Below are 27,268 nucleotides of genomic sequence, written 5' to 3'. Positions count from 1 at the left end.
AAAAAAAATAGAGGAAAATAAACCCCAAGAAAGACAAGTGATGCAAATGAAAACAATTGCTTACCACCAACCAACCGATCCCAGCCTGTCCCCGAGCAGTGACCCCCCCTGCCAACCTCCCCCCAACGTTTATTGCTGAGCATGACATCATATGGTCTGGAATATCCCTTTGGTCAGTTGGGGTCAGCTGTCCTGGCTGTGTCCCTGTGGTGGAGGCTTGTGCAATCAAATTAAATGGGTGTTAAACTCAATGAAATTTATTCTTCAATCAAAATCGTTTAGATCTCTGACAACATTCGTAAACCACAGGTTCAGTGATAATAAAGGGAAATTGATACTGCACAACTGACTTAAGAATTCTTAAGCTTTAGAAATGATGACTCAAAATGTGCATATCACTAACCTAAAAGATGAGCGCTCTTAACCTGCAGGAGTTACCTTGGGTGGCGTCCCGACCCAAGGTCAGAGTCTCTGACTGCAGACCCACTGTTCTGAGGAAGGCTGGCCTGGTTCCCCTCCCAACTTCTTGTGCACCCGCAGCCTACTCGCTGGGTGAGAAGCAGAAAAGGCCTTGATTCTGTGTAAGTACTGCTCAGCAGTAACTAAAACATCACTGTGTTATCAAGACTATTCTCAGCACAAATCCAAAACAGGCCCATAGAAGCTACTGTGAAAAAATTTAACTCTATCCCAGCCAAAACCATTACAAGTATACAGCATCAAGTTAGGCTTTGCCCATGTGAAGTACATCAGTGTATGTGAATACGTATTTTGCTGTAATCTGTAAAGGTTATTGACTTTAGGAGGTGGATGATGTTGATGACAGTTGGTGATGGAAATATTAATTTCCTGAGAAACAGTAATATTTGTTTTCACTTTTTTTTTTGTGCTTATGAGATAGTTGTAAATTAAAAACTTTTAAGTTTGTTTTTTTTGGGTTTTTTTTTGTTTGTTTGTTTTTTGGTTTTTTTGACTAGTAAGCCTCCTGAACCAGCATCTTCAAATCTGATGTTTATCATAGTGTGCCTTTAAGGCTGAAGTAACGTGCATTTTAAAACTCAGTTAGTGAAGGAAATTGGAAGTAAAGAAATATGGGGATATGCCCTTTGTTTTCGAATTTGGATACCTGTGAAGTTGGATTTTAATGAAGCAAAACCATTTTGTGCTCCATCTTGTTCTTCTGGTTTCTTCTTTTGAGGATTGTATCCTCAACAGGTCTAGATTCGAGGTCATCCATTGAATCAGAATGTGATACTAGCAAATATAATTTGATAGGAGCAATTTCCAAAAAGGAATAATGTTCGTTTTTTGTGTAGTAATTTTGTGTTTCCCATATGTTTAGATATATGTGTCTGCTGCCATATATGAGGTTTTGCTTGTATTTAATTGGTGTTTGTGGATTGCAGTTGCTTTGCACAGCGTAAAGGAATTAAATCCTGTTCTTCTTCGGACTTTGGATGTAAATCTAAGTAATAACAAATTATGACTCTAGTTTTAATGTATGTTAAAGCTTCGTTATTTTAATTTTCTTGTTCCTCTGACTTTTTTTTTTGATTCAACAGTAATTTTCACACAGTTTAATGGTTTGTGCTTACAATGTACCTTTGGTAGGTTGAGGAACCCAAATAGGCTGCAGTACATTTATTTACCTTCAAGTTATACAAGCTTCTCAGCAATAAAAGATACTACTAAGTAGTCATATTGTCTTTTATTGCTATACTGTATGCCAGTACACAGACTGCTAGTAAATACCAAACTGAGGACATTCCTCTAAGGCTATCCATTTCTGTTAAGCTTTTTCTTGACTATTACAATGTAAACCTTCGTTTCCATTATGCCCTTGTTATACATGAGAAATATTTTATATATTTTTACATCAGTAGGTGGTACAAAACATGACTTCTCTATTTTTCTATTTTTTCCACAGTATATACTTGCAAAAGGAATCCTCAGGCCTCATACTGAAAGTTAGTTTAAAGATATTAAGCAGTTGATAGGGTCACTATCATGGAAAAGCAGAACCTTTTATCTTTGTTCTTTTCTAATATTGTAAATATTAAAAGTAGTTTTGAATTATTAACTCTGACATCTCTGGTGTGATGTTCCAAATGCAGTTACCTTCCTTTCCTGTGACCTTCACTGAATTTTAGGTGTATTCCCATTTGGGTTTTTTTGGCTTCAAGAGAAAAATATAGAATAATAATCTTTACCTTTTGTTTTGCCTCTTTGTATAAAATGTTAGTATTTCTTTTTGCGTGTTTTCTCTCCCTCTGATAACACGGATATAGATTCGTTGGAATAAAATGTAACATTAGACAAGCAAAAGTAATTTTATTTATTCTGTTTCCAGATGGAATCAGTGTTAGTGGACTTCCGCTCTCCAGTCCTTTTCGGCAGGTTGTCAAGCCAAGAGTAGAGACTAAACCTATTAATCCACAAGAAAGCAGCAAAGTTGGTGACTTCAGTCACGTAAAGGTAAGTCATTGACATCAAAATAAGTAAAAGATGCCGTTTTCATTGTACTGTGTTATGGTTTGTTGTGTGATTAAAAAGTAAAGGTTTGTTTTTCTCATAAATATTATTATTAAATATTTCCTTTTTTTTTTTTTTTAAGACAGCTTGATGATCTGTGTTTGGATTGTTATATTAGAACAACCAAACAAAAAAGGTGAAATAAGATCAGGCTAACAATAGAAATTGTAAACAGTTCGTTACCAGTATGGTATAGTCAAGGAACTGTCAATTCTTCACCTCATGTTGCTTTCTTAAGCTATATACACTGCAGGAAGGTGCTTCTCCATGAATTTTTTGTTTTCTTATATTAACATGTATGGAATGATTTCTACCTTCTAAACATTTTGGGATCAAATTCTTATCTTCACACATCTAATAGTAAGCCTTTTAGAGGTGTTCATATAAGTAATAAAACAGACTAGTTAAAAGAGCCTAAAGAAAAGTAGCAGGATGAAAGACCAGTTGTGTAGGTAGAAGGTGCACTGAGAGAGTCTTCCCAGGAGTAAGCTACTGTTTGTTTTTCTGTTGAAGATCTTACCTGTTGAAGATGTAAACTTCTTGTCTTGAGCAGTGAAATAAGAACATCTTCATACTGGCCAGAGCATATAATTTAAGATGAAGATAACAAAGATTGTAAAAAATGTACTGTAGCCCTTCACTGGTCTCTTCCATGGCTTTGGTGAATGTTTTGCATGCCTTGTAGTATTTGATACATTTCCTACACGGATCTGTGTTCTGCATTAGTTCATTCAGTCAGAATTTAGATTGAGTGTTTTACAATGCAATATTTGGCTTAGCATGTCTTTGAGAAGGAAAAATAGTCTTTGCTTTTCACAGTAACTTGCTTTGCATGTGAATTTGCTTTCTTCCCAGTGAGATTATTTACAATCCTATTTGATCAATAAACAGGTGAAGCTATTAATTTTTAAGTACGTTTGGACCATTAGCACTGCTAATTCATCATCATTTGATTATGCAGTACAAAAAGCATGATGACAGCATATGAAAGGTGATAAAAAATTAGGAAAGCTTTTCTTTGTATTTTATGACACAGCAAGGTGTTTCCCAATTGCTCATAAATATAAATCAGCATGATTGAGGAAACAATTTGATTTTTAAGTGAGTAAAATGTCCAGCATTAATTTTTAAGTTTAGAACTTTGTGTAGAATGTCTGACCTATAGACACTTCTGACTTATGGAAGCAAGAGGAATGTTATTTTGAAATCAGACTAAAAATCCAGAAATGCAGAATTTCTTTGCACCAAATACATGAAAAAACCTTTTGGTGCACTTTTTGCTTGTCAGCCAGTTGTCCTGGCAACCAAGAAGTTGCAGGTTCACAATGATCTATGTGATGGTATTACAAGGATGTTGGAGAGCTGTAAAGCAAGAACTTGGTTTTTAACAGTGTATAGTGAAACAGTCTGGTGAGAATGCACAAGCTTGATTCTCTTATTAGGTTTATGGAATAAATTTTGATTTAATTAATTGGTATTTTGTGATGGAAAGACCTTGCAGGTGATCAAAACTATGATCAATAGAGAACACACATTGCAATAGCATCAAGGGGTTCCTTGCTCAGTAAATTTGTCTGTGTATTGAGCCTGATTTGTATCACTGCTGTACAGCTCCCATAGCATGCCCCAAATTAACAATTTACTGTGTTAACATCTATTCTAAAACAGGCTTAATCACTAACCTTGCACTTTTGGTAATGTTTAGATGAGATGATTTATAGAGGAGGAAAAATAAAAGCAGGGTGTTAAAGTAGCCAACAGGATAAAGCTCTGGAGGAAGTCTACAAAATTATATTTCTAATTACTTGCATTATTATCATTCTCATAATGTATTTGCAGACAACATCCATCATAGGAAAAATATGTCTTATATTTTTCCAATATTTCTAAGACTAGTCTATTGTAGATGAGGACAGAGAAAACCACAGTAAGGTATCACCATCTGTAGAGTGATTTACTGCCATGGCTCATTCCAGTTTAACAAATGACCATTTCTATAACTTCCATTTCTTTTTACCATGTTAATATACTCATAAATTATAATCTTATCCCAGTTTGTCCCGATTAAATTACTATAAACCAATAATTTGATCTACCTGGATTAAAAATGCTTATGAAGTTCAGATGTGTTTAGAATATCTTAGAAGTATTTTTCAATTCACCAGACTATCCACATAATTAAGTCTCTATGTACGTGGACATAGATAGCTGGGCAAATGATCAGAAGAAATTACCTATCATAACTGAAGAGATTGCATTTGTCGATTTAGATGACTATATTACATCTGATTGATAGTCTTTCTGTGATAAGGTATTATATCTAGCTTTTTCCCCTGCTGTCTACTTCTTCTGTTTAATACTGTCTGTTTATTTCTGTTTGTGACTTCTCTCTACATTGACAGTGCTCTTTAGTAGATAGAAATGTGAGAACCACCCATAGCTTAAAATAAGAGCTAGACAAATTCCAAATAAATTATCAGGCAGTTATTGTAAATAATTGAGTCAATTAGGCATTTAAAGATACAATTAGAATGTGTTCTGGTCCGGTTTTCTTGGCTGGGTTCTGAGGAATTTGCTGTATTTTTGGTTTTGACTTGCTTGGGTTTAGCCTGGGTATCTTTCAGAGTACATGAATATATATGTTTGTAGTCAAATGCAAATGCTTTTGCTCAGTAAGAACATTGCTGTCTAAAATGTAGCAAGCTGGGATATATACAGGAGAGATGATCCAAGGGTCTCTTTGAATCAGAGTCTCAAAATATTTGATACTTACGAATCTTTCTGAGTTCCCTAGAACCTCCTTAAAAGATACTTCAGTTTCTCTGTGTTGCTGCAGAATAATTCAGCACTTGTGGACTATTGCCTGTGTCCTACACAGTGCCATTTGGGATGATTGCTTGATTATGTTTTAAGGTTTATCTTGTAATAGTCAAGCCAATTAAAATGGTTTGACAAAGACTAATGTAAGAAGCAAGTAGGAGTTTTTAATTTAAGAAACAAGATTGATCTTAAACAATTTGTATGTGTGGTGAAAATGCTATTCTGTCGTTTATTCATGATTTAGCAATAAGTATCTGTTGTGAATATTGAGGAGGAGTAGTTATTTTTCAATCCTGCGTGCTGTGCCTAAGCTAGTCTTCAAATAAAGCTGAATTTTTGGAAATGAAAATTAATGTAAATCAATGCTTCTCTTGTTGCTGATTCTGAAATGTCCTTGTTCGGATATTTATAAGTCTTAATGCTTAAACCTTCCCTCCCTACTTGTTTGCCTTACAATTTTTGTGCTTCAGTCTTGGATATTGCCAGTATTGCAGTTGAACTTCTCTGCAATCTACATTTTCAATTTTGCTACAGGCTGTCTTCTAATAAACTAGTCACCGGCTTCTGAAAATGACTGTTATAATGATCTCATAAATTCAGTATAAAAATTGCTTTATGACCTCATCATAAAGCTTGTTTATAACCTCAAGCTGAATGGAATATCACGGTGTAATATTATGTTCAGATGTACTCTTTTCTACTGTTCACTACTGAGTAGTTGTGGTAAGCATTGTCTAAAAGTCTTGGTCGTTCTAGGGTACATCTGTATGGCAGAGTGAGTTAGCCCCTGCTTAGCTCTGCATTGCTGTGGTTACACTGGTATGTGAAATAGTCTATTTTAAGGCTGAATCTGTTACTTTTTGAGTAACACTGCAGTGTGTTTAGATATTCAACTATTTTATGTCTTAATGCAAAAGCTGCAGAGAGAAATTTGAACAAATATCATCATCTCTCAGCAAACAATGTGTTATTTTTAACCTAGGGATTTCTGTACTGGTTTTCAGGCTTGGAAGCTGAGATTATTTGGCTTAGTCTGGTTCTTAGTGATGGAAGAAACACACTCTTACTCCATGCCACATATGGACTTGAGGCTTAGAGATCAGTCTGATCCAAACAAATTTGGTCCATAAAGTCACAGTGATTACCATCACGTAATTGTAATTCATTGGTAGTTCCTTTTTGTTAAAGGTGAAAAGGAGAATTATTCATCAAGATATCTCGGTTCAACATAATGTCCATGGTTTCTTTGGAATAAATCTTCTGGGATTAAGAAATGCTACATGACACTAACTGGACAAAAGACCAAATCAAGAGTTGAAAAGTAGAAGTCTCTTCACTGGGTGAAGAAAACTTTGAAAGCATATTGTGAGTTTTTTAAAATCTTGGTTTAAGTTGTTAAACATAGACATTGATTACTGGCCATTGTTTGGCAGACTGAGGGCTGGTTTATAAGGGCCTTGGCTGACTTATTTGTTTTGGAACTTTTATGTTCAGGAGAACTTGCCTCTGCATTCTGCTCATGAGCTGTAATTCCAGAGATTCAACTGCAGAAACTTGAGAGGTTTCAGTAATCTCATGGAACTACTCTGTTCCTGCACTATCAGTAAATGGTATGAAGTGTTGAAATACAGTATGTAGTGCTAATGTAATTTAATACACCATCTTTAGTGTATCTTTTCTGATTTGGTCAGCAGTGTATTAAAGTGAGATACAGGCCTTAATTTGATTTTTTCCATGCAGTTCTCAGGCTCTGCTCTTCTATTATGAAAGTATGCTGTTAACTGAGATAAACTTTATATTGTTGATGCTTTAAGCTCAAACTCCTTTTTTCCTGTAAGCTTTAAATCTGTTCTGTGTTTAAGCCCTTAAACAGTACAAATTGGAAATATATATATATTTTTTTTTTTTAAAAACTTTTAAATAATTCTGGATCCTGCTTACGTTAGTGGACATGATCAATCTATGGAGCACAATTGAAATTTAGATTCCTTCTTTTTGTTTGGCTAAATGTAAATTTAGGAATGAGATCTTAGGCACAAACATATAACCCAAGTTAGATGTTCTACTTGCACAGTGTCCTATTCTGGAATTCAATACTATGCTTGTAAGTTCTGTGGCCCTGAGTTCTCCTTCAGTATGAAACACGTCAAGTATTATGAAGAAAAAAAAAAAGACAGACACAAGTCTGTGTCTCTGTTTCCCTAATAACTTTCAAGCCTGTAAAAGAGAAGATAAAAAATCCCGAAGCTCTTTCACTTCCCAAGTTGATTTTTATTAAAATAATACATACCTTTTTTTTAATAATTAATTGACATTTGTGAGGTAAGTACCAGAAAGCCAGTCACATTTCGTGAAGTCTGCACGGATTGGAGCCATAAGGCAAATAAGCTTTTTCCAGATCAGCAAGATGTTTTTTGTTGCCTTCCTGGATGAGAATTGCAGTGTCCCTTGAGATAAAGTGAATAATAAAAGTAGAGTTGTTCTGCAAAAACAATAGTGAGCTGGATTCTTGGTAGCTGGTACCTGCCTGGCAAAATTTGATGTGATCTGGATTTGGATGAAAGCCTGCAGTTTTTGAGCAGTCTGGGTCTAAACGCTCTTAACTTTCCTTCCCTGCGCAGTTTGGCATTGCTTATATTCCTTTAAGTGCTTTTGGGTTCTATAAATAGTTAGTTGAGTATTCAGCACTATTTCTGCTCACCAACCCTCTTCCTCTTCTGTGAATTGTTCCACCAAGAAATGAACACACTCTTGTGCCCTAGAGAGGATTGTACTTCAGAACACAAAGAAAAATATTTTACTAACGCTATTCTCCAGAGCCATGGGAAAAATAACTTTGCTACTCCCTCTGGATTTGAATAAATTCAATTCATTCGTCTCATCTGGTATTTTACATTCAGTATTATCACTGTAGTAGCTGCAATTTCAATTGAACACATTTTACAACTTGAGGTACTTCCTATTTTTGCCATTTTATTTGACATGAAAGAAGCATTAAAATTTTTTTATAGTATTGATAGAAAAATTTTGGATAGATTCACTGTCTGCCTATCAAATACACCATTTTCTCCAGACTTTTTTCATTGTCGCTCAGTAAGCAAGAGATGATAGTCTACTTACACCCAAATAAATCCCTCATCAAGGGTAGTTGCAGCAGGTGCAATCTACTATATAAACCACACTTCATCTATTTTTCTCTCTAGTCTAAATATGAATAAAGAAAAATTAAAGTTGACATCAACACAAACAGAGCTTACGTGAACAGTAACAGACTGCAGTCACGAGATCTCCTTTCCCCAAGGAGTCATCCATGGCCACCATTGGCCTTGTTACTCAACTACAATAAAATCCTATTGCTATAGTTAGGACGTGTCAGGATCTCTTGAGACAAACAATTTCTGGTAGTTTTTCATCAGCTTGCCAGACTACATTTGAGTCATTAATATAGTCAGTGAGTATCAACAGCAGATGTCACCCACATATATCCGTTACCTGTGTTCACAGTGTTCCAATGCTGCCACATTGGAAATATTTCAGACAAAATGAGTCTGAGCAACAGTTGTAACTTGGAAGGTAACAGTAGATGAACCCATTTGGGGATGGGAATACCCCAAGATCACTGTGAAGTCCGAAAATTACTTTGGAATGTTGGTCATGGTAATGCCTAAGAAGTTCTCTCTACAAATAAAACAGCAGTAGGTGGTTACTTCCATAATGACATTATGATGAGAAAGCAGAAATTCTTAATACTGAAGTGGGTTATGTAGGAGGGCATTGGCATATAGAAAGTGAAGGAAAAAATGACGGGGAGGGTGACTGGGTTAAGGTAATGCAGAAAAAGAAAAGATGGGCTTATGTGAAGACTTGCTGAGGTGGAAACTTGAAGTGGGAAGGGAGGGTGGAACAAATGTTTAGAACAGGGTGGTGAAAGTCCAGTCAGCCCTGTAAGAAATTTTAAGAATAATTAGAAATTGAGATGTTTGTCTGAATGCTTTGCTTGCATTGGATGATATGTTTCCTCACAACAGCTCTTCCAGAGGACAGAATGTAAACTGCTATGGGCCACATGGTCAAGTGCCACAAATTCAAAATACCTCTGGACATATATATACTTCAATTTTGCTCTTGTGACTCCTTGCATTTTTAGTTTTCCTCTCTTAGTGAGAACAGATGAGGTAGGTCAGACACGGGGTTTAGACCAAAGACTATTTCGGGTGCCTTATTTACTTGTTTCTCAAACTGTGTACATTTCTACTGCTTGTGTTGTGGATCCTCTGGCAATCAAGAGATTCTGCAGTAGTTCTCATGATTGCTTTTGCCTAATGGATAATGTTTCAGCACCAAGAGTACGGTTGTTCAGCCCTCTGAAGACTTGCTCTACTTATTAGACTTGGTTCACAAGAATGAACTGCCTTTTGTCGGTACTCAGCCTCCCTGCTCGCGCTTTGGATTTGGTCTGAATGTCCAATTTAAAGTGTTTTTTAATCTCCTCTGCAGGTGGATTTTGATTCATTGTACGTGCTCCTAAAATGAGAGTCTATCATCCAGGTCTGAATCAGAAGCCCTGTAGTATATTGGCTATCATGCTATGCTTCCGCTAATAAACCCTTTCTTTGAACAGTGCATATTTTATTCATAGCGCTGTCCTTCTTTGACTACATGTCTTCCAGTTCATAACTGACTCATGTTCAGTCATATCAGGTTCTGGACAGAGTGAACTCAAGTATGTTTGTGAAACAAGCTGTAGGTAAGATTTAAAAGATTTCTTTTATTCCTAAGTGTAGAATATCTTCCTCTGCAACACAAGAATTCTTCCAGAATGACTTACCTGAAAATGTGGAAGAGACTTTCAAGTACTGTTCTAAGTAGAGACTCTTTCAAGTATTTGATATGTAGATTTCAATTGTAATGGAAATTCTGCATATTGTGGATATTATAAACTCTATGGCCAGATGTATTTCCACACTTCATCCTTACAAAGATTTGTGGAGTATTTTCACCCATTTAATTTCTGGGTATTGATTAACAGAATTTTGCTGTGCTCACTTTTACTAGACTCATGATGATGATTTCTAGTGTTTTAACTTAACCAGAAGTGTGGAATTGGCTGGGAGGAAGGCAGCTGCTCTCGTGGGAGAACATGGTGGCAGAATCTGGAATGCACCAGAAAATAGAACTGGGGAGACCAAGTGAGAGGGCAGCTCTGATCAGCGGGAAGGTTCTCCAGTGCCTACATAAATTGATCCAGTGGAGTTGTTCATATGCTTTCGAAAGCATAATCAAGATTTTGTCTCAGCCTATGTGAGTGTGAAATTAAATGCAGAGAGTGTAATACAGGTGCTGTCTTACTAGAGTTAACTGTAATCTGCCTTAAGGATGTTATTGTTCCTGACGCTTATGACAAGGTAATGCCAGTTAATGAACAGTATTGGAGAGAATTTTTTTCAAACCTTCAGATCTATGCATAGAAGAAAACGTTACACAATATAAGAATAGAGTTTCAATGTAATGTATATCTTGCATTAAACTGAGAAAAGCTGGAAGTGTATTAAAAGTAATTTTATGGATTTGGGTTATTATTTTCTGTAAAGCAAAATTCTGAATACAAGGAATAGATGGAATCATGGTTTTCATTTCATTCTGAAACTACAGTTATTTTGTCTGTTTCAAAAACCTGTTGCTACTTAGTATGACATAAAGTTGTCCTCAGTTGAGTATCTGTACATTCTTTTCAGTAGCTTTGCATTTGGGAGTTGTTCATGTAAGTTCGGATGCATGGCTGCATTTTCATTTTTAGCTAGATATTCAAATCTTAATCCTTTTAAATGCACTGTAATTTAATCAATATTCTAAGAACTTGCTTGAACAATTTTTGTCCTACCATAATTGAACTTGTGCAATTCCATAGGTGCCTTAGCAATGTTAAGGGCCTTCCATCTGCAATTCTCCGGCTTGCCTTTCATGTACTGCTTAATTCACTCTTTTCTTCCTCCATTTCCTCTCTTTTCAGCTTGTAGGTTTTAATTTATAACTCCATACTAAGGTCTCTTCACCCTTATCATCGTAGCTGTTATAACTGTTTGTAACTTTAGAGCCTAGTGGATAATGTTGTAGGTAAATCACATACCAAATAAATACTACTCATGTCTTGTTTACTTTTGCTGTATGTCGTTGCTTCTTGTTTTGGCCCTGAAAAATAAGTGAGACTACTTTGCTACAGTTCCGGAAGACTGTTACCTGGAGGAATAATTTTTCTAACTTCTGAATGATTTAGTCAGAGATGTGAGTTTACATGCAGCATCGTGAACATACATTCTATTTCCTTTGACTTAGATCCTAATAATGATGTTGTATTGCTGTTATAAATTTTCCCCTGAAACAATAACAAATGGCCTACCTCAAAAAATCACCTCGATGTGATAGACTTAACCAAATGAGCTTGTAAACAGTCATTTAGGATAAAAATGATGTGTTCTTTGGAAGAGTAGTTTGTGAGAGAGGAGGCATGCCCTCCAAATTATGGTAAGTGGAAGAGTTACTCCACAAATGTAATGCCACTTTTGATGCTGTGCAGGAATTGCATCCTGATCATCTTCCTTCACATTCAAAAATGCCTGTTTAGGCTTTAATTTCATTACTAGCTAGTGGTAGCAAACAGTGTCTCCATCCTAGCTATATTCATTAATGTAGCTGCTGCTATTAGCAGTTTTTATTCACCCTTCTTGTCTAGAGCCATATACCAATAGCCCCTTTGAACATATGGAAGAAGATGTGGATAAGAAAGGGTAATTTAGGTTGTTTTTCCTCTCTTTTGAGCTTTTTGTTCTGATCACTAAAATTTAGTTCTTACGTTATGAAATGGTCATTACATTACGTTATGTAATGATCTAGAAATTTGCTGCTGCAGTTGATTTCAACCTCATGTTAATTTTTTGCTTAAATCTTGCTCATCCTGCATATGATAATCTCTTCTTGCCCAGTGTTTGATGGAACTTTTTTGAAATTTCATAAATTTTATCAATTTAATCTTTTCCTGTGGCCTTTTAACCAGAGGGACCCAGTGCACTGACAAATAATGACGAATAGCTTTTCTGAAGGCTGAGATAGATGCCATGTACCGTATGCAGGACTTTCTTAGCATCATATCCTTGATTAGTTTAAAATTGCTCAGTTTTTATTCTGTTCTTTTTAAAATATATAGATCAGTTCTTTTTCCCCTCAATTTGAGAATAAATAAATCTGCAAGCAAAACTTTCTTCTTAAAATATTCTTGATTTCTCCATCACAGGCACAGATCATAGTTATGCTTGGAGGTTTGTTCTGTGTTTTGGGCAACTAGCCAAAGGAGTTAAAGAGCATCTTGATAAAAAAAGTAGAATCTTTAGACTGCAGATCTTCTGTTTAGCTAGAAGTCGCATTCTTAATAGCAACCTTACCCAGGAGTATGAGAAAGAGAATTAAGTTTAGTAATTTATCACTGTGGGGACTTCAAAAGAGTAGGTCAAGTGTGGTAGTTTTCTGCAGAAGAAATTGGAAACATAGAATCTGATAGCTGTAATTGATGCCAAGTCTTTTTTGAAAGGGCACATCAGAATCTACTTTACCAACTTTGTTTCACCTAGGGAAACGACTGGATAATCATCACGGCAAGCTCCACATTTACTGTTTATGGGGTAAAAGAGTTTTTAAATGTCATAGTTTGCAATTTTTTAGTAAGATGGTTTGGACTAATATTCTCATTGAGGGATTGCTTAAGAGAACTCCAATTTTATTTATTTATTTTTTTAGGACTTTCTACTGATCAGTGTTAAAGGCTGACTCTTTGTTAGGGTCAGTAGGACAAGTCTGACTTTAAAAGCCTTAAATTTCCAGGAAAAGAAATTATCTAAAATTGTAAAAAATAGGGGAGAGGAAAATCCTAGTACAAGAGGGAAAAAAGAGAGACTAAATGCAGTTTTTAATATTGTGTTACGTGAAATAGATCCAAGTTATAACTCATATTTTGTTGGCCATTTTATGAAACTAGTTTCTATGCACTGTCATTAAACTGCTGTTCTTGCTGTGTATTGCAGTGACTGATGATGTGAGAGAGGAAGAAAGAGTTGATGAAAAAAATCTTGTAGGAAGAGTGGAAAATGCAGGAGTTTGGAGAGGCTGATCAAATAGAGTGTATTTTCTTAGATTTTTCTCTATGACTGGTTTAGACCTGATTTTCCGTAGGTGTAAACTTAGAGTAAATTAAATTGCTAATGTTACTGTGTTTAAATGGAATAAAAATCTTGTTCTCTGGTGGTAGAAGTTGTAAAGTAGTATGACTATTACTGTGAAAAAATTAATCCTTCACATTGGTGCATGTTGATTGTGCCTAGAATATTTTTTATGCCCTTTGACTTAGAGATCTGTAGTTTGATTATGTATTAGTATAAACATTACTGTTAAGTGACTTGGTTGTGCATAACTGTCTGTAGCCATTAAGTACAGTGAACATAATATATCATTCTCTGCAATTATATTTGTAAAAGTTGAGAACTCATAATGACTAGCTAATTTTAAACTTGGGAGTCTTAAAACATATTATTGATTTAGCTGAAATAGGTTTGAGTAAGAAGAGAAGACAAATGACAAGAAGCAATTAAAATGCATGGCTTTTAATACAGTGATTCTTAGCAGGAAGGCAGCTTCTAGATTACTTCATGGCAGTTGCGAGTTTATATAAATTTTATGAAATTTGCTTTCAGTTATGTTATATCTTCATATAAAATGACTAGCAAACTGAGCAGTACATTTCAAGTACTGTACAAGTAACTTTATTAGGATTAAGTTACTCCATATAACCCCAGTCATTTTTTGTTAGACACTATGCAAATGCAAGTAATAGACAATTTTATTACTATTGCTGCCATTTGATGTAGTGGCTGACAGTCCAGAACAATCAATAAATGACTTGCCCAAGATTGCACAAGATGCACAGTTTGGAATATTTTTGATATAACTATGAAATGTTCCTTACCGTGACTAGGGTGAGAAACAGGTGATACAATCCTGTTTCTTAAGAATGCAAACCAAAAAGTTTTAAATCCCACATTCTTCACTGCTGGAGAAATTCAACATGAGGTTTTCTCTGCTCAGCATCTTGATACTTTTCCAAATGCCATTTCTAGATTTTGCCCATTGCCCAGTGCTTGTTTCCTATGGATAATTATCATAGAATCATAGGATGGTTTGGGTTCAAAGGGGCCTTAAAGATCATCTGGTTCCAACCCCCCTGCCATGGGCAGGGACACCTTCCACTGGACCAGGTTGCTCAAAGCCCCATCCAACCTGGACTTGAATGCTTCCAAGGATGGGCCATCCACAGCTTCTCTGAGCAACCTGTTCCAGTGCCTCACCACCTTCATGGTGAAGAACTTCTGTCTTACATCTAATCTAAATCTAAATCTACCCTCTTCCTGTGTAAAGCCATTACCGCTTGTCCTATCACTACACGCCCTTGTAAAAAGTCCCTCTCCGGCTTTCTTGTAGGCCCCCTTTAGGTACTGGAAAGCTGCTAGAAGGTTGTCCCAGAGCCTTCTGTTCTCCAGGCTGAACAACCCCAACTGTCTCAGCCTGTTTTCATAGGAGAGGTTCTGCAGCCTTCTGACCGTTTCTGTGGCCCCTCTCTGGACTCACTCCAGCAGGTTCATGTTCTTCTTACGTTAGGGGCCCCAGAGCTGAACGCAGTACTCCGGGTGGGGTCTCATGAGAGCAGAGTAGAGGGGGAGAATCACCTCCCTTGACCTCCTGGTCACTATTCTTTTGATGCAGCCCAGGATACGGTTGGCTTTCTGGGCTGCAAGCACACATTGCCAGGTTATGTTGAGCTTCTCATCAACCAACACCCCCAAGTCCTTGTCTGCAGGGCTACTCTCAATCCACTCATTTCCCAGCCTGTATTTGTGCTTGGGATTGCCCTAACCCATATGCAGGACCTTGCCCTTGGCCTTGTTGAACTTCATGAGATTTGCACAGCCCCACCTCTCAGGCCTGTCTAGGTCCCTCTGGATGGCACCTGTCCCTTCAGCATGTCGACATCACCACACAGCTTGGTGTCATTGGCAAACTTGCTGAGGGTGCACTCAAAGATGTTAAACAGCATTCGTCCCAATACCGACCCCTAAGGAATGTCACTCGTCACTGGTCTTCATTTAGACATCGAACCATCGTTGACCACAAATCTTTGAGTGTGACCATCCAGCCAATTCCTTATCCACCAAGTGGTCCATCTGTCAAATCCATGTCTCTCCAATTTAGAGAGAAGGATGTCGTGTGGGACAGTGTTAGATGCTTTGTAAAATCCAGGTAGATAATGTCCATTGCTCTTCCTTTGTCCATCAGTGCTGTAACCCCATCGTAGAAGGCCACCAAATTTGTCAGGCACTGTTTGCCCTTGTTGAAGCCATGTTTGCTGTCACCGGTCACCACCTTATTTTCCATGGGCCTTGGCATAGTTTCCAGGAGAATCTGCTCCATGATCTTGCCAGGCACAGAGGTGAGACTGACTAGGCTGTTGTTCCCTGGGTCTTTCTTTTTTCCCTTTTTAAAAATGGGGTTGTTTCCTCTTTTCCAGTCAGTGGGAACTTCCCTGGACTGCCATGACTTCTCAAATATGATGGATGGTGACTTAGCCACTTCATCCGCCAGTTCCCTCAGGACCTGTGGATGCATCTCATTGGGTGCCATGGACTTGTGCATCTTCAGGTTCCTTAGATGCTCTTCATTATCTGTGTCTATTTTAATTCTTCCATGTTAATTTCTGTTGTGCCTTAATGTATTTTTCTACATCGTGCTTGGTCATTGCAGTGCTGTGGTCAATCCAAACCCTTTCCCTGAATTTATCTGATTGCTTGGTAGCCACCTATAGACTGTATTGTTAGCTCCTGCTCCAGGAATAGGAGCATAGTGGGGGAATAGTTACAAATGGAGAGCAAATGAGTTGAAATAGAAAAAGATGGAATGTTTTCCAGATGGGGTGTATTTATTCTTGTAGCCCTGGCGGAAAACTTCCTACAGATGATCCATCTAATCTCATCCTGATAAATTTACCTCAGAGATTCCAGCATCAAGCCAAGAATACTGAGCTGAAACATACATTTTTGGAAGTCATCCAATTTTATGAAAATATTTCTGTGGTGGAAAACTTTTTACATCCTTATAGCAGTTACTTTAATGGTGGCATACATGTGCCATTCAAGAGTGCATTTTACCATTAGCCTTGATTTGTCTACCTTCAGTTTCCAGCACTGGGTTTTGAAGCAAGTAAAGGACCTCTTGTCCTACCTGATGTCCTAGGTATCTTTTCTCTAGTTATTGTAAATGAGATCATGTGAGACTGATTATTTTTAGAGTTTAATTGTGAACTTTTGTGTATGACAGATGTCAAATTCAGAAGGAAGGACAATACTAATTTTCCAGCACTATTATACAGCTCAGTGATGATTTCCCCAAAAGTGCTGGTTTTGCTATACAGGCTGTATCTCTGTAAAGTTTTACAAATTATAATGAACATTTTTTAATGTTGCAGTTGTGGAACTAACCTTTTGGGTGTCCTTTGTGGTGGTACTATCATGCAACTATGATGCATAACTTCACCCAGATAATTCTTCTGCTACAAAAGGAGTAAAATAGTTTGATTGAATTGTAACTGTTCTTTGTAATTGGTAGCCAAGTGTGTTATGATCTAGTCTAGATAGAATGGAATTGAAATGTTAGGCAATCATTAGATTTTCAACTGAACAATTAGTAATAGTAATAATAACTGTATTATCATGTTCTATGCCACTTAATTCAGTGAGTATTACTCAGAGTGCTTTTTGTTAAACTTAAGAGAAGTCAGTGGAGGAAAAGAAAAATCTGTCCCCAAATTCGAGCAGTCATAACCCTGCATTTAACTGACCAATAACTTTGGCTATGATTTCTGTGGAGGGAAAAACCAAAAACGCACAAACCAAAAAATCGAATCCTCAGTTGTTAGTGTAGAGGCAGCCCTGCGTAGCTGACCTCTTTTGTGAAAGTCACTTGCTTTGAAAAGTCCCTGTTATAAAAGGTAACTGCTGTGGATGTGTGAGTGACAGATAACAGTGGAGGCTGTATAACCAGTCAGGACCATTTCTAACAGTTACCTAGTGGCATTTTTTCAGTGCATGTTTTGTGAAGGCACTTGGCATTTGAATTTAGAAGTAGGACAATGAGTATGTGGACATTCTCCCTTTATATACTATATACACGGGACCTTGTTTCTTCCTGAAAATTTGAGGTGATGACATAACTATGTGCAAAAGAGGACGTGGCATCTCTCTGCACTGTTCAGTGGCAGGGTAAGCCCTGTTGGGTGACATGTACATCACACTAGGCTCTTCTAGTTATGTGTGTTGAATCTGCCCTGGAACAGTAAGGCATAAGATAGGGTATTTATATTCCAGGAACAAAATTCTAGGAGATACTGGCTGAAAGAGAAAGGGAGGAGGAATCCGGACATCAATTTAATAATTTTGCTTTGTGAGAAAAACACCTTCTGCATTCTGGACAGAATTAACAGATGCTTCTCTAATCTCTGTAATTCTGATATCCAGCTCACTCCAGGGAGGAATGTATGGGAAATGATACCAGAAGGACAACTTGACAGCAGTAACCTGAAATAGCTGTGTTTGTCCTTCAGAACAGCAAAGAGCGGTCATAATTGCTACTGTCCAGTGACAGAAGAAATGGCCGACATCAGTTCTGGTACCTGGAGAGTGTCTCCTATTCATAAAGAGCATACGGAAGAGCAAGGGCCATGTCATTGATGTAGAAGCATCATCTTGCACTTCTATATCTACATGTTTCTGTTTGTAATTTCAGACATGCATACCCCTGCCTTATCCTTTCGTTTAGTATTTTACTGTTTTGCAACACTAGCCTGTGTTTACCTGTTTCTAGAATTGTGTTTGCTGGGTAGGTTAATATTTTTGTAATAAGCTGTTTGAAGCTTTTCTGCCCTTTGGTTGTGTTTTGTTTTTTTTTTTTGTTTTTTTTTTTTTTTTTTTTTTTTTTTTTTGTCTCTTCTCATCTCTCATAGTATTTTCTACTCACTGAAGTGCTTTGCCATGTACAAAACCCTGGCTTTCTTTTTCAGGAATCTTGCCATCTGTTGAGTACCTTGTACTAGCCTAATGTGTGAAAGTTAGTAAGACTCAGCTCATGTTCTCTTTTCCTCATTTGTTCAGCTGACAGGCTTGCCATCTTACTCAGAAAGAAAATCAAACTGTATGAACATTAGGCTTTTTAAGGATAGGTAGAAGAATATCAAATGGGAATAGTCCTCAGTCTATAATTGAGACAATAGTGCATTTTCATTTTGCATCTGAATTTTTACCTTCCTTTCCTGGTTCAACAAAACCTCCCTATTTCAAAATACTCATGGTGTGTATGTTCTAGACTACAAGATAATGAGGCATACAGTTTAGGGTTCACAATTCAGTTTTTCTCATGTAGTTGAATATATTCAAATGTGAGTTAGTTGAGAATCACCAAAATAATGGCTGTACTTAAATTTACTGTTAAAACTTTTTGACCTCCTTATTAAACAAACAAACAAAACTCAACTGAATATTTTCTCCTCAAGCTGGTTTAACACTGGTATAAAGTATCTGATCTGGTGAATGTGATGTGTTCTTACCAGGCTCATGTCCCTGCAAAAAAGGACCAAAAAGTAAAAACTTACTGCAATGTTTTCAGTGAATGAAGATTTAATTGCCTTCAAAAGAGGTAGAAAGTCTTTCTGCATATGCTAGGGAAGAGAGGAGACTGCTCAGTTGCTATTCAGTATGCTTTCCGTGCAGGCAATCTGAAATTTATAAAAGTGGAGCTTGATTTTGGAAACCAAAACCTTCAGGTCAGAGGATTAGGGAAACAATGGAAAATGCCCTTTGTAAACTTGCTCTCTGAGACAAAAGATTTTTTTGAAGAAGTTGAAAAGAAGAATTCAGAGTGCTGTAAAATGAGGAACTCTTAGGCCTTTGTGCTCAAATGGTTAAAGTCTCCAGTATAGTGAAACACTTCATTAAAATTTTGTCAGCCACACTGAAGTGTTAGCCTTGGACTAACCTAAACAAATGTGATGGATTGGCACGCGAGTATCTTGCAGTGCTACATCTCCACACAATTTCACAGTTTCTCTAATGTATTTTCTTTTATCCCTGCTGTATTCCTCCTTTGAAGGAAGGTACATATTATTTTGATCATTTAGTTCCTGTGTTTTAAAAATTTACTCCTTCACATTTGCGTGGCTACCTGTTTGGATTTACGGTGGGCCTTTTATTTTTCTGACCATTAAATAAGCCTTGAATTTTAGTGTAAACTGAAATTTCTCATACTTCTCTGCCTGTTTGACTAGCTTGCTGGTTCACATTTTATTGCTGCTTTATGAATTAGGAAAACCTTGCCCCTCTCTACTCTGCTCTGGTGACAACCCACCTGGAGTACTGTGTCCAGTTCTGGAGTCCGCAGCACAGGAAAGACATGGACCTGTTGGAGTGGGCCCAGGCGAGGCCACAAAAATGATCAGAGGGCTGGAACACCTCTTTTATGAAGAAAGGCTGAGAGAGTTTGGATTGTTTGGCCTGGAGAAGGGAAGGCTCCGGGAAGACCTTGTGGCCTTTCAATACTTAAAAGGGAAGATGGGGACAAACTTTTTAGTAGGGCCTGTTGCAAAAGGACAAAGGCTAATGGTTTTAAACTAAAAGAGGGTAGATTTAGACTGGATATAAGGAAGACATTTTTTACAGTGAGGGTGGTGACACACTGGCAGAGGTTGCCCAGAGAGGTGGTCGATGCCCTATCCCTGGAAACATTCAAAGTCAGGTTGGACGGGGCTCTGAGCAACCTGATCTAGTTGAAGGTGTCCCTGCTCGTGGCAGGGGGGTTGGACTAGATGACCTTAAAGGTCCCTTCTAACCCAAACTATTCTGTGATTCTATGATAATAGTAGCAGATTTTAAAAAGAGATTTGCATATTTCCCTCTGTGTAACTAGAAATGCATTTCCTTGCAGTTTTATCTGCGGGTTTTGTTCAGGGCTCTGTTTGATTCAAAAGTGATTAAATGGGAAATAGATACTACAGTTTTAGAGTTACGCTGCAGGTTTCTCTGCAGCATTTGTACTTGGAGAGTAGGTTCAGATCTGGAGTAGCTGGCTATAGTTGTGGAGAATATGAAATGTGGATTTTCAATGTAGGGCATGAGAAGCCCTGGGTTTCTGGGAGATGAGATTTATCTGGGGAATTCTGAACTGAAAGGAATATGGATTCTGTGAAATCTACTACTAAATTAATTTTAAGGTGAAGAGATGAGGGATATCTGTATGTCTTTAAGGAATATTATTGTTCTGTCTTGTATTCTGTATATCTATAATAATAATCTTTTTTTCAGTAAGAGAAACAGGGACCAAAATTTAGAAGACAGGAAGAATACGAAAGGGTTTTCAGCTTATTGTCATATTAAATTGGGTTATACCTTAAGTTTTGCTCCATATTTGACTCCAGTGCATACGCGGTTGATAATTTCAGTAATGCTTTATATATGATGAGGCAAGGATGCACCTTTCTCATTGAACTAACAGTGTTAGGATGATGCTTCTTATGTACTCATTGTATTCAGTTCAGGTACTGTTTTGCTGTGTGCTTATCCTTGCTTTAGCCAGGTTAACTCAGTAGCAAACAATTGTGTGAAACAAAAGTGCGAATAACTATGGCTGCTATGAAAATAAATAGGAAAACCACTGAAATTTGAATATTACTTGCCTTTTATAGCCTGTGACAATGTCCAAGTTCTTAAAATAATTGTGGTTACTACTATTTTTTTCTTTTTTCTCTCTCTTTCAGGAAATCCCCTAATTCCCTGCCACTAACACTTATTTAGGTCTTTCTATCAGTTTATAGTCATATAATCTATGGCAAATGGCTATCCTGCACCTTTAATAAATATTGAGGGCACAAAGTGAAAAGTAATGTATGATCTCATGGAAAGAATTAAGATTTTTCTTGCAGCTAGAAGTTTTAATCTTTAATATAAACAAAATTATTTAACTGCAAATAAACAGAAGTGAATTGTCAACATATCTGCCCTCATGCCCCTGACTGAATAGGTTTTTTTGCTTGCTTCTGGGTAGGTTTTCACTTTTCCTTTACTTTTACACTTAGGAACTAGGAAGAAGAGGTTATGGCTCTGAAACTTACATAGTTCTGTATCACTGTTGTGATAACAATGTCATGTTAAAAATGTCAACTGTGTCAATACACCCATAGATAACTGCATCTATTTATGCCACTGGCCTTTTGAAAGCAATCTTGTTAGAATTGATGTGTATGTCAGTGCTCATTCTTGAAAATGTAGTGATGCACCTGTTCTGAAATTAATTCAAGAGGACATTTCAGTGTTGTGGCAGTCTTGGCAAGTGTTAAATGCATTAATCCTTATGTCCTACTAAAACTTGCATGCTATTTGGATAAAATTCAGCTTAAATTATCACAGCATCCCAGCAACTTCTGGTGGTGGGTTTTTTTTTTCCTTTTTTTTTTTTTTTTTTTTTTTTGGCTGGAATCTGAGCCTTTTTTTAAAGAAATCTGATTGAAAGTCAAGGCTCTTAATGTGTCACCAAAATGAAATTTCCCCACATTTACCCATAAAGATAATAGTTTAATTTTTAATAGATTTCTATTTTCCATTAATACATGGTTTAAGATAAAGCTAAGTTCAAGTTACAGAAATAATTAATGATAGCTAGAGAAGGCATGTGTAATTTAACTCATCTCTTGGGCTTCTTGTGGCCATGACTGAGAGTTCATGCTATTTAAAAAAAAAATAAATCTTAAAGGATACCTAAATTCACTATGCTTTGAAACCTGGAGTTTACCTTTCCTACCACCAACTTGTGATAGATTTAAAGAGGCGACTCTAAAAAAACATGGCTGCTGGGAATTGAAAAGATTTGTTATCTGCATGGAATTACAACTTATGTTTTTATTTAAGTTAAGAAATTTACATACAATCTAAGCAGGAATTCCTAATGTGAATTTAATATTGCAAGGAAGGAATTTATATATGATCTTAACACACATCCCTAATATTAATATCACAAAATGGATTGAATTGTGAATGACGAACTTCTGTCATAAATGCACACACATCTTTCATCTGGAGAGTTTACTCACATTCCGTTGAAAGTACTGTATTTTTCATATATCACATACAGGAGTACTTAATTTAAATAACATGGCACGTGTGCGTGCATGTGTATGGGAGGTTTGAACCATGAAATGGTGGCAAAAACTCCCGAAATAATAGAAAAGAGTGATCTTCTTTAGCAGACACATCTTTGCTTCTATTGGAGGTAATTGATCTATCAGGTGTTAAATAATTGCAATGAAAAGGACTGAAATGATCAGTTTTAATGCCTTTATGAGTGTGTGCAGTTCCTGGGACTTCAATAGGACATACCAAAAAAACCTGAAGAAAATAACTCACCAAAACAATTTGGGAATGCTTAGAGTATATAATATGGAAAAGTGTTCAGAAAGATTATTTTTCTTAGACCCCATTACAGAAGAGAAGTATTTAATACCCAGGGTACACCTATAAGGCTAAGTAGTCTACACTTACACTTTCCCTTAGTGATTCAAATATTTGCACGATTGATCATATAAAAATGCAACAACACACTTTGCAGGACAAAAAAACAAACAAAGAAAGCAAGGCTTTATGAGCATACATTAGATATATTTGAGTAAGTACAATGTTTGGATGTGGAGCAGAGATATTTGAACCTGCTAATTTTTTTGAGAGATATTAATGAAGGCTACCTGGTTAGTAAGCTGAGATTGTTGCTTGATGTAACAAGCATGTTGTCTTGCTATGTCCTTTCCTTTTTGTCATATAATTATGTGGTATATTCCCTGGAAAATTGTACTACTATTGTTAAATATATGTATCAGTGCTTTTAGTGTTCTAATTTATGGCTGAGCTTCTGAGCCACATAAGCTATAAGTAACTTGGAAATTACAAGGTAAAATTTATTAATTCAACATTATGAAAAACAATATTAAACTGATTAATGCCAGTTAAGATTGTATACAAGTAGGTAGATTTAAACAAAGACAAATATAACTTGTTTTTATAAATGAAAATGAAGATATTTCAGTCTTACTTGATTTATATTTAGGAGAAAAATACTGTGACTGTTCTACTACTTTCAGCTGTCATTTTTGTCAGTTCTTAATTTACTTCTTTCTAAACAAGTTTACAAATTTATTCATTTAGAATTGAAAGTTGGCGGCTGCTGTTTCTGTTTAACACATGCTTGAAAATGTGCTACTTTTGAAGATTCTTATTTAGGTGAAAGCTTAAGTTAAGGGTTTGAATGTGTTTACTTTCAGAAATCTATTTCGATTGTCTGCCTGACTAGGTGTTCCAGTGTTCCTATTTTGTAGTTTTAATTTGAAGGTGGAATAAAAAAAACCAACCACGGTTATTTTTTTGGTATGGATTTGGGGACTAGTTTGTTTTTATTGAGTAATAAATTACATGAAGTTATACATGTATAGTTATATATAGTTGTAGGAAGATTCTTCTCACTTTCTGCTAAGTCCTGAGAAGCTATGTGAGTCCTTACACTGTAAGAGTTCTGGGAACTGAATTTTTACCCTGTGGTTTTGTGTTGAATATTCTACTTATGAAAGCTTACATGATAGGTAGTGGTTGGGATGTGGCAGTTTGAATGAAGGTTTCTGGTAAATTTCTCTTGTTGGGAGGGAATTTCATGTTACAGCAGGTTACTAGTGCATTGGCATGTGTAGTAAGGGCAATTGCTTTGAGTGGTGCAGCTTGAATCAAGCGGGAAAGAGATTTTGAATAGATTTTTCCCTTACTGTAAAAGTGTACTTCATCAAGGTTGACTTGGCCAGAATCTTCTGTTAACTGTGCTTTCTTTACATAAATATTTCTGGGGACAGTAGAAGTCGTACTGGCTTAACACAGTCATTTTGGATCAAAAGTCTCATTTTCAAGACCTTACTCAGCCTGATTCAGGACAGTATACTCTCTTAGGAGGCCACTCTTCCATTTTAGTGTGGGCTGCTCCATGCCATTTTTCATCAAAGAACTTCAAGGTCAAAGTGCTGAAGAGGAGAAAATTGAAAGACATTTTTCAGAATCAGTGTGTTGTAGCTGTGTTATCGTCTTTCTGCATTACTCTTGAGTGATCTGTAGCATTCCTGTGGCATTTTTCACCAGTACATGAAAAAGTCTCAAGAATGTATGATGCTAGTTATATTCTACATCATAATAATAGCTATCAGAGTGGAAAACATAAGTAAAAATATGAAATCATTTGAATTTCAGGTTCTAATTCTTTAAGGAAAATCAGTAGTTGCATTACTGAATCGTATTCACTGGCTAGGAGCTGCAAAGCACAAACGAGAACAGTAACTGCCTAAAGTACAACTGTAGGTTTAAGACAAGGCAGAAGAACATAGACAGCTCAGGGAGTACAAGGAAACATACCAAGGGCATCTATTTATTTATCTAGCTATTTATTTATATGGCATCATTCACAGAATGATACTCATGGAATGGTTGAGTTTCAAAGAGGCACCTCTGGAGGTCATTTGGTCCAACTCCTTCCTCAAGCAGGGCTACCTAGAGCTGATTGCCCAGGACCACGTCCAGACAGCTTTTGAGTATCTCCAAGGATGGAAACTCCACAACCTCTCTGGGCAACTTGTGCCAGTAACTCGGTCACCCTCACGATAAAAAAGTGTTTGCTGATATTCGGATGGAACCTTCTGTGTTTCAGTCTGTGCCCATTGCCTCTGGCCCTGGCATTGGGCATCACTGAAAAAAGCCCGGCTCTGTTCTCTTTGTGCCCTTCCTTCCGGAATTTATATATGTTGATAAGATCCCTCCACATATATTGTGAGGGTATAAAAACTAACAGTGGTATGGCAACAGGGAAGAGTGCATGAAGTACAGGAATACAAATCTGATATCTGTGGCTACAGGTTTGTTGAGAAAATTGTCACATATGCACAAACACAAGAGTCACAAAAGGTATAGTCCACAGGTGTCAAATTGTCAAGAGGTGCTATCCTTTATTGTGCTCAAAATCTTGTTTTATGGGCAAAGAGAAAGTACACCTAACATATCTAAGACAATAATTTATTATTAGTACAATTGCAATCTTAACCTTTTAATCATTATTAGTCCAGATCTAATCATTACAGAAAGTATACTAATACAGTTTGAACTGTTATAAACTGACTTTTTAGCACTAGGAAATGGGGTAGAAACTATGCTTACCCTCCCACTCTTCCTCCGGGTGTAAGGTTGGTCTCTTCTGAGTGCTGGTGAATTGTCAGCTACTGGTGTTCTTCACTGGGAAGAATAGGACATGGATGGTTTCTTCCCAAGGATACACTTGGGGTCCTTTCTATATGTTTGCTAATGTGTTTTTGCACCTTGCTTTTTTCTTCATTGGTCTGCAGCTCCATGTTAATGTCCAAATTCACTATATATGGTGCCTTTTACATCTGTTGGATCTTTGTTACCTCTGAATAGTGTTTTTGTCCAGCTCTGGGTCCGCATTTCTTTATGTGACTGTTGGTGAGTCTGGGGTTTCTGGTGTCAAGCGTGTGTATCCTGTCTCTTATCATGCCATGCCTATACTTCTCTGTGCTGCAACCACCTCTCAAAGCATCCGTCGTCATGCAAGGCCTGTATTTCTTTACACTACTTCATTATCTTATTCGTAAATACCTCATTCTACATGGAGTAACTGCTTCTGACAACTATCTGTATAAAACTATGTTTGTACCAACAAAAGTAAAACAAATTAGGCATAGTATCCTGATCAATTGGACAAATTGTTGTGGCAGCTAAACCTCATAAAACAAAGTTGGAACCAGGTCAGGAAAGGTTCAGAGCAAGCTGAACAAACCTCAGTCCTGAGGCCTTGCAAGCTCAATACAATGCAACGGAAACACAATTTCTGGCCCGTTACTAGCTAGGGCAATATGGTGATACAGGACTACCCAGCGTAGATGAGACAAAGTTCCAGTCACCTGTCTAATGAAGTTCATTCAAGTGAATAGAAAATGATTCTATGTCACTCTAGAATATTAATTTAAGTGAATAGTGAGTTGAATTACTATTCCTTCAGAAAGATTGGTTCTTTTTTCCTTCTCAATTTATCAAATAGTTGTGTATGCTCATTGTTGTCAGGAATAGATTCTACTACCCTTGAAAAACAAAACTGGTATCTTTGGGTGTGAACTGCTTTCTAGATAACAGTTATTAATGGCAAGTTTTTTAATAATTTGATTTAGGGAAGAAAACTTAATCAGAAATTGTTGACCTGCGTAGTTTGTTCACAATAATTCTACTTACTGCGTGTGGAATCATTGCAGTTTCTTCCAGTGAAACTATTAGTAGCAGTGGATTTGGTTTTTTGGCCACAGCCTTTCCCATTTTGTACAGCGAATAGCATGCCTGCTGAAATTTCTTACCTAAAATGGAATGTAACAATGTCTTCCACAGGAAAATAACAAATAGTTGTTCTCTTTGAGCATCTCAGCTGTTTTTCTTATGGGATAGTCGAAGCATTTTGTTACTACTTTGGAGGAGAATGGTAGCATCTGAAGTAACAATGTTTTACATGTGTGATTCCTTGTGGATATATTTAATAGTAGAAGAAATATTGGACTGGAAATTGGGGTAGTATTAATGATCATGAGCACCAATGATAATAATTTTCTAACTCATCAGGTACGCACAGTTTGTTTCATATGAAGTTCAGATGTGCTTACTCCTACTGAGAAACTTGAAGAAATGTAGTATTACATGCCATCTTT

The 27,268-nt window shown here is 36.8% G+C and overlaps 1 protein-coding gene across 5 annotated transcripts in view; it reads left to right on the top strand.

Annotated features, from left to right (window-relative positions):
• Positions 1 to 27,268, top strand: part of TRAPPC9 (trafficking protein particle complex subunit 9) — a 522,423-nt gene that overhangs the window by 102,892 nt on the left and 392,263 nt on the right. For all 5 annotated transcript variants that reach the window (XM_049819680.1, XM_049819672.1, XM_049819700.1 and 2 more), the window contains one exon: positions 2,351 to 2,475. In XM_049819680.1, coding sequence (XP_049675637.1) covers positions 2,351 to 2,475 — 125 coding nt within the window. The remainder of the gene's footprint in view (positions 1 to 2,350; positions 2,476 to 27,268) is intronic.

Source organism: Accipiter gentilis, chromosome 2 (assembly GCF_929443795.1).
Source record: "Accipiter gentilis chromosome 2, bAccGen1.1, whole genome shotgun sequence".
Taxonomy (NCBI): Eukaryota; Metazoa; Chordata; class Aves; order Accipitriformes; family Accipitridae; genus Astur; species Astur gentilis.
The sequence above is the reverse complement of the archived record's forward strand: the minus strand, read 5'-3'. Positions and strand labels throughout refer to the sequence as shown.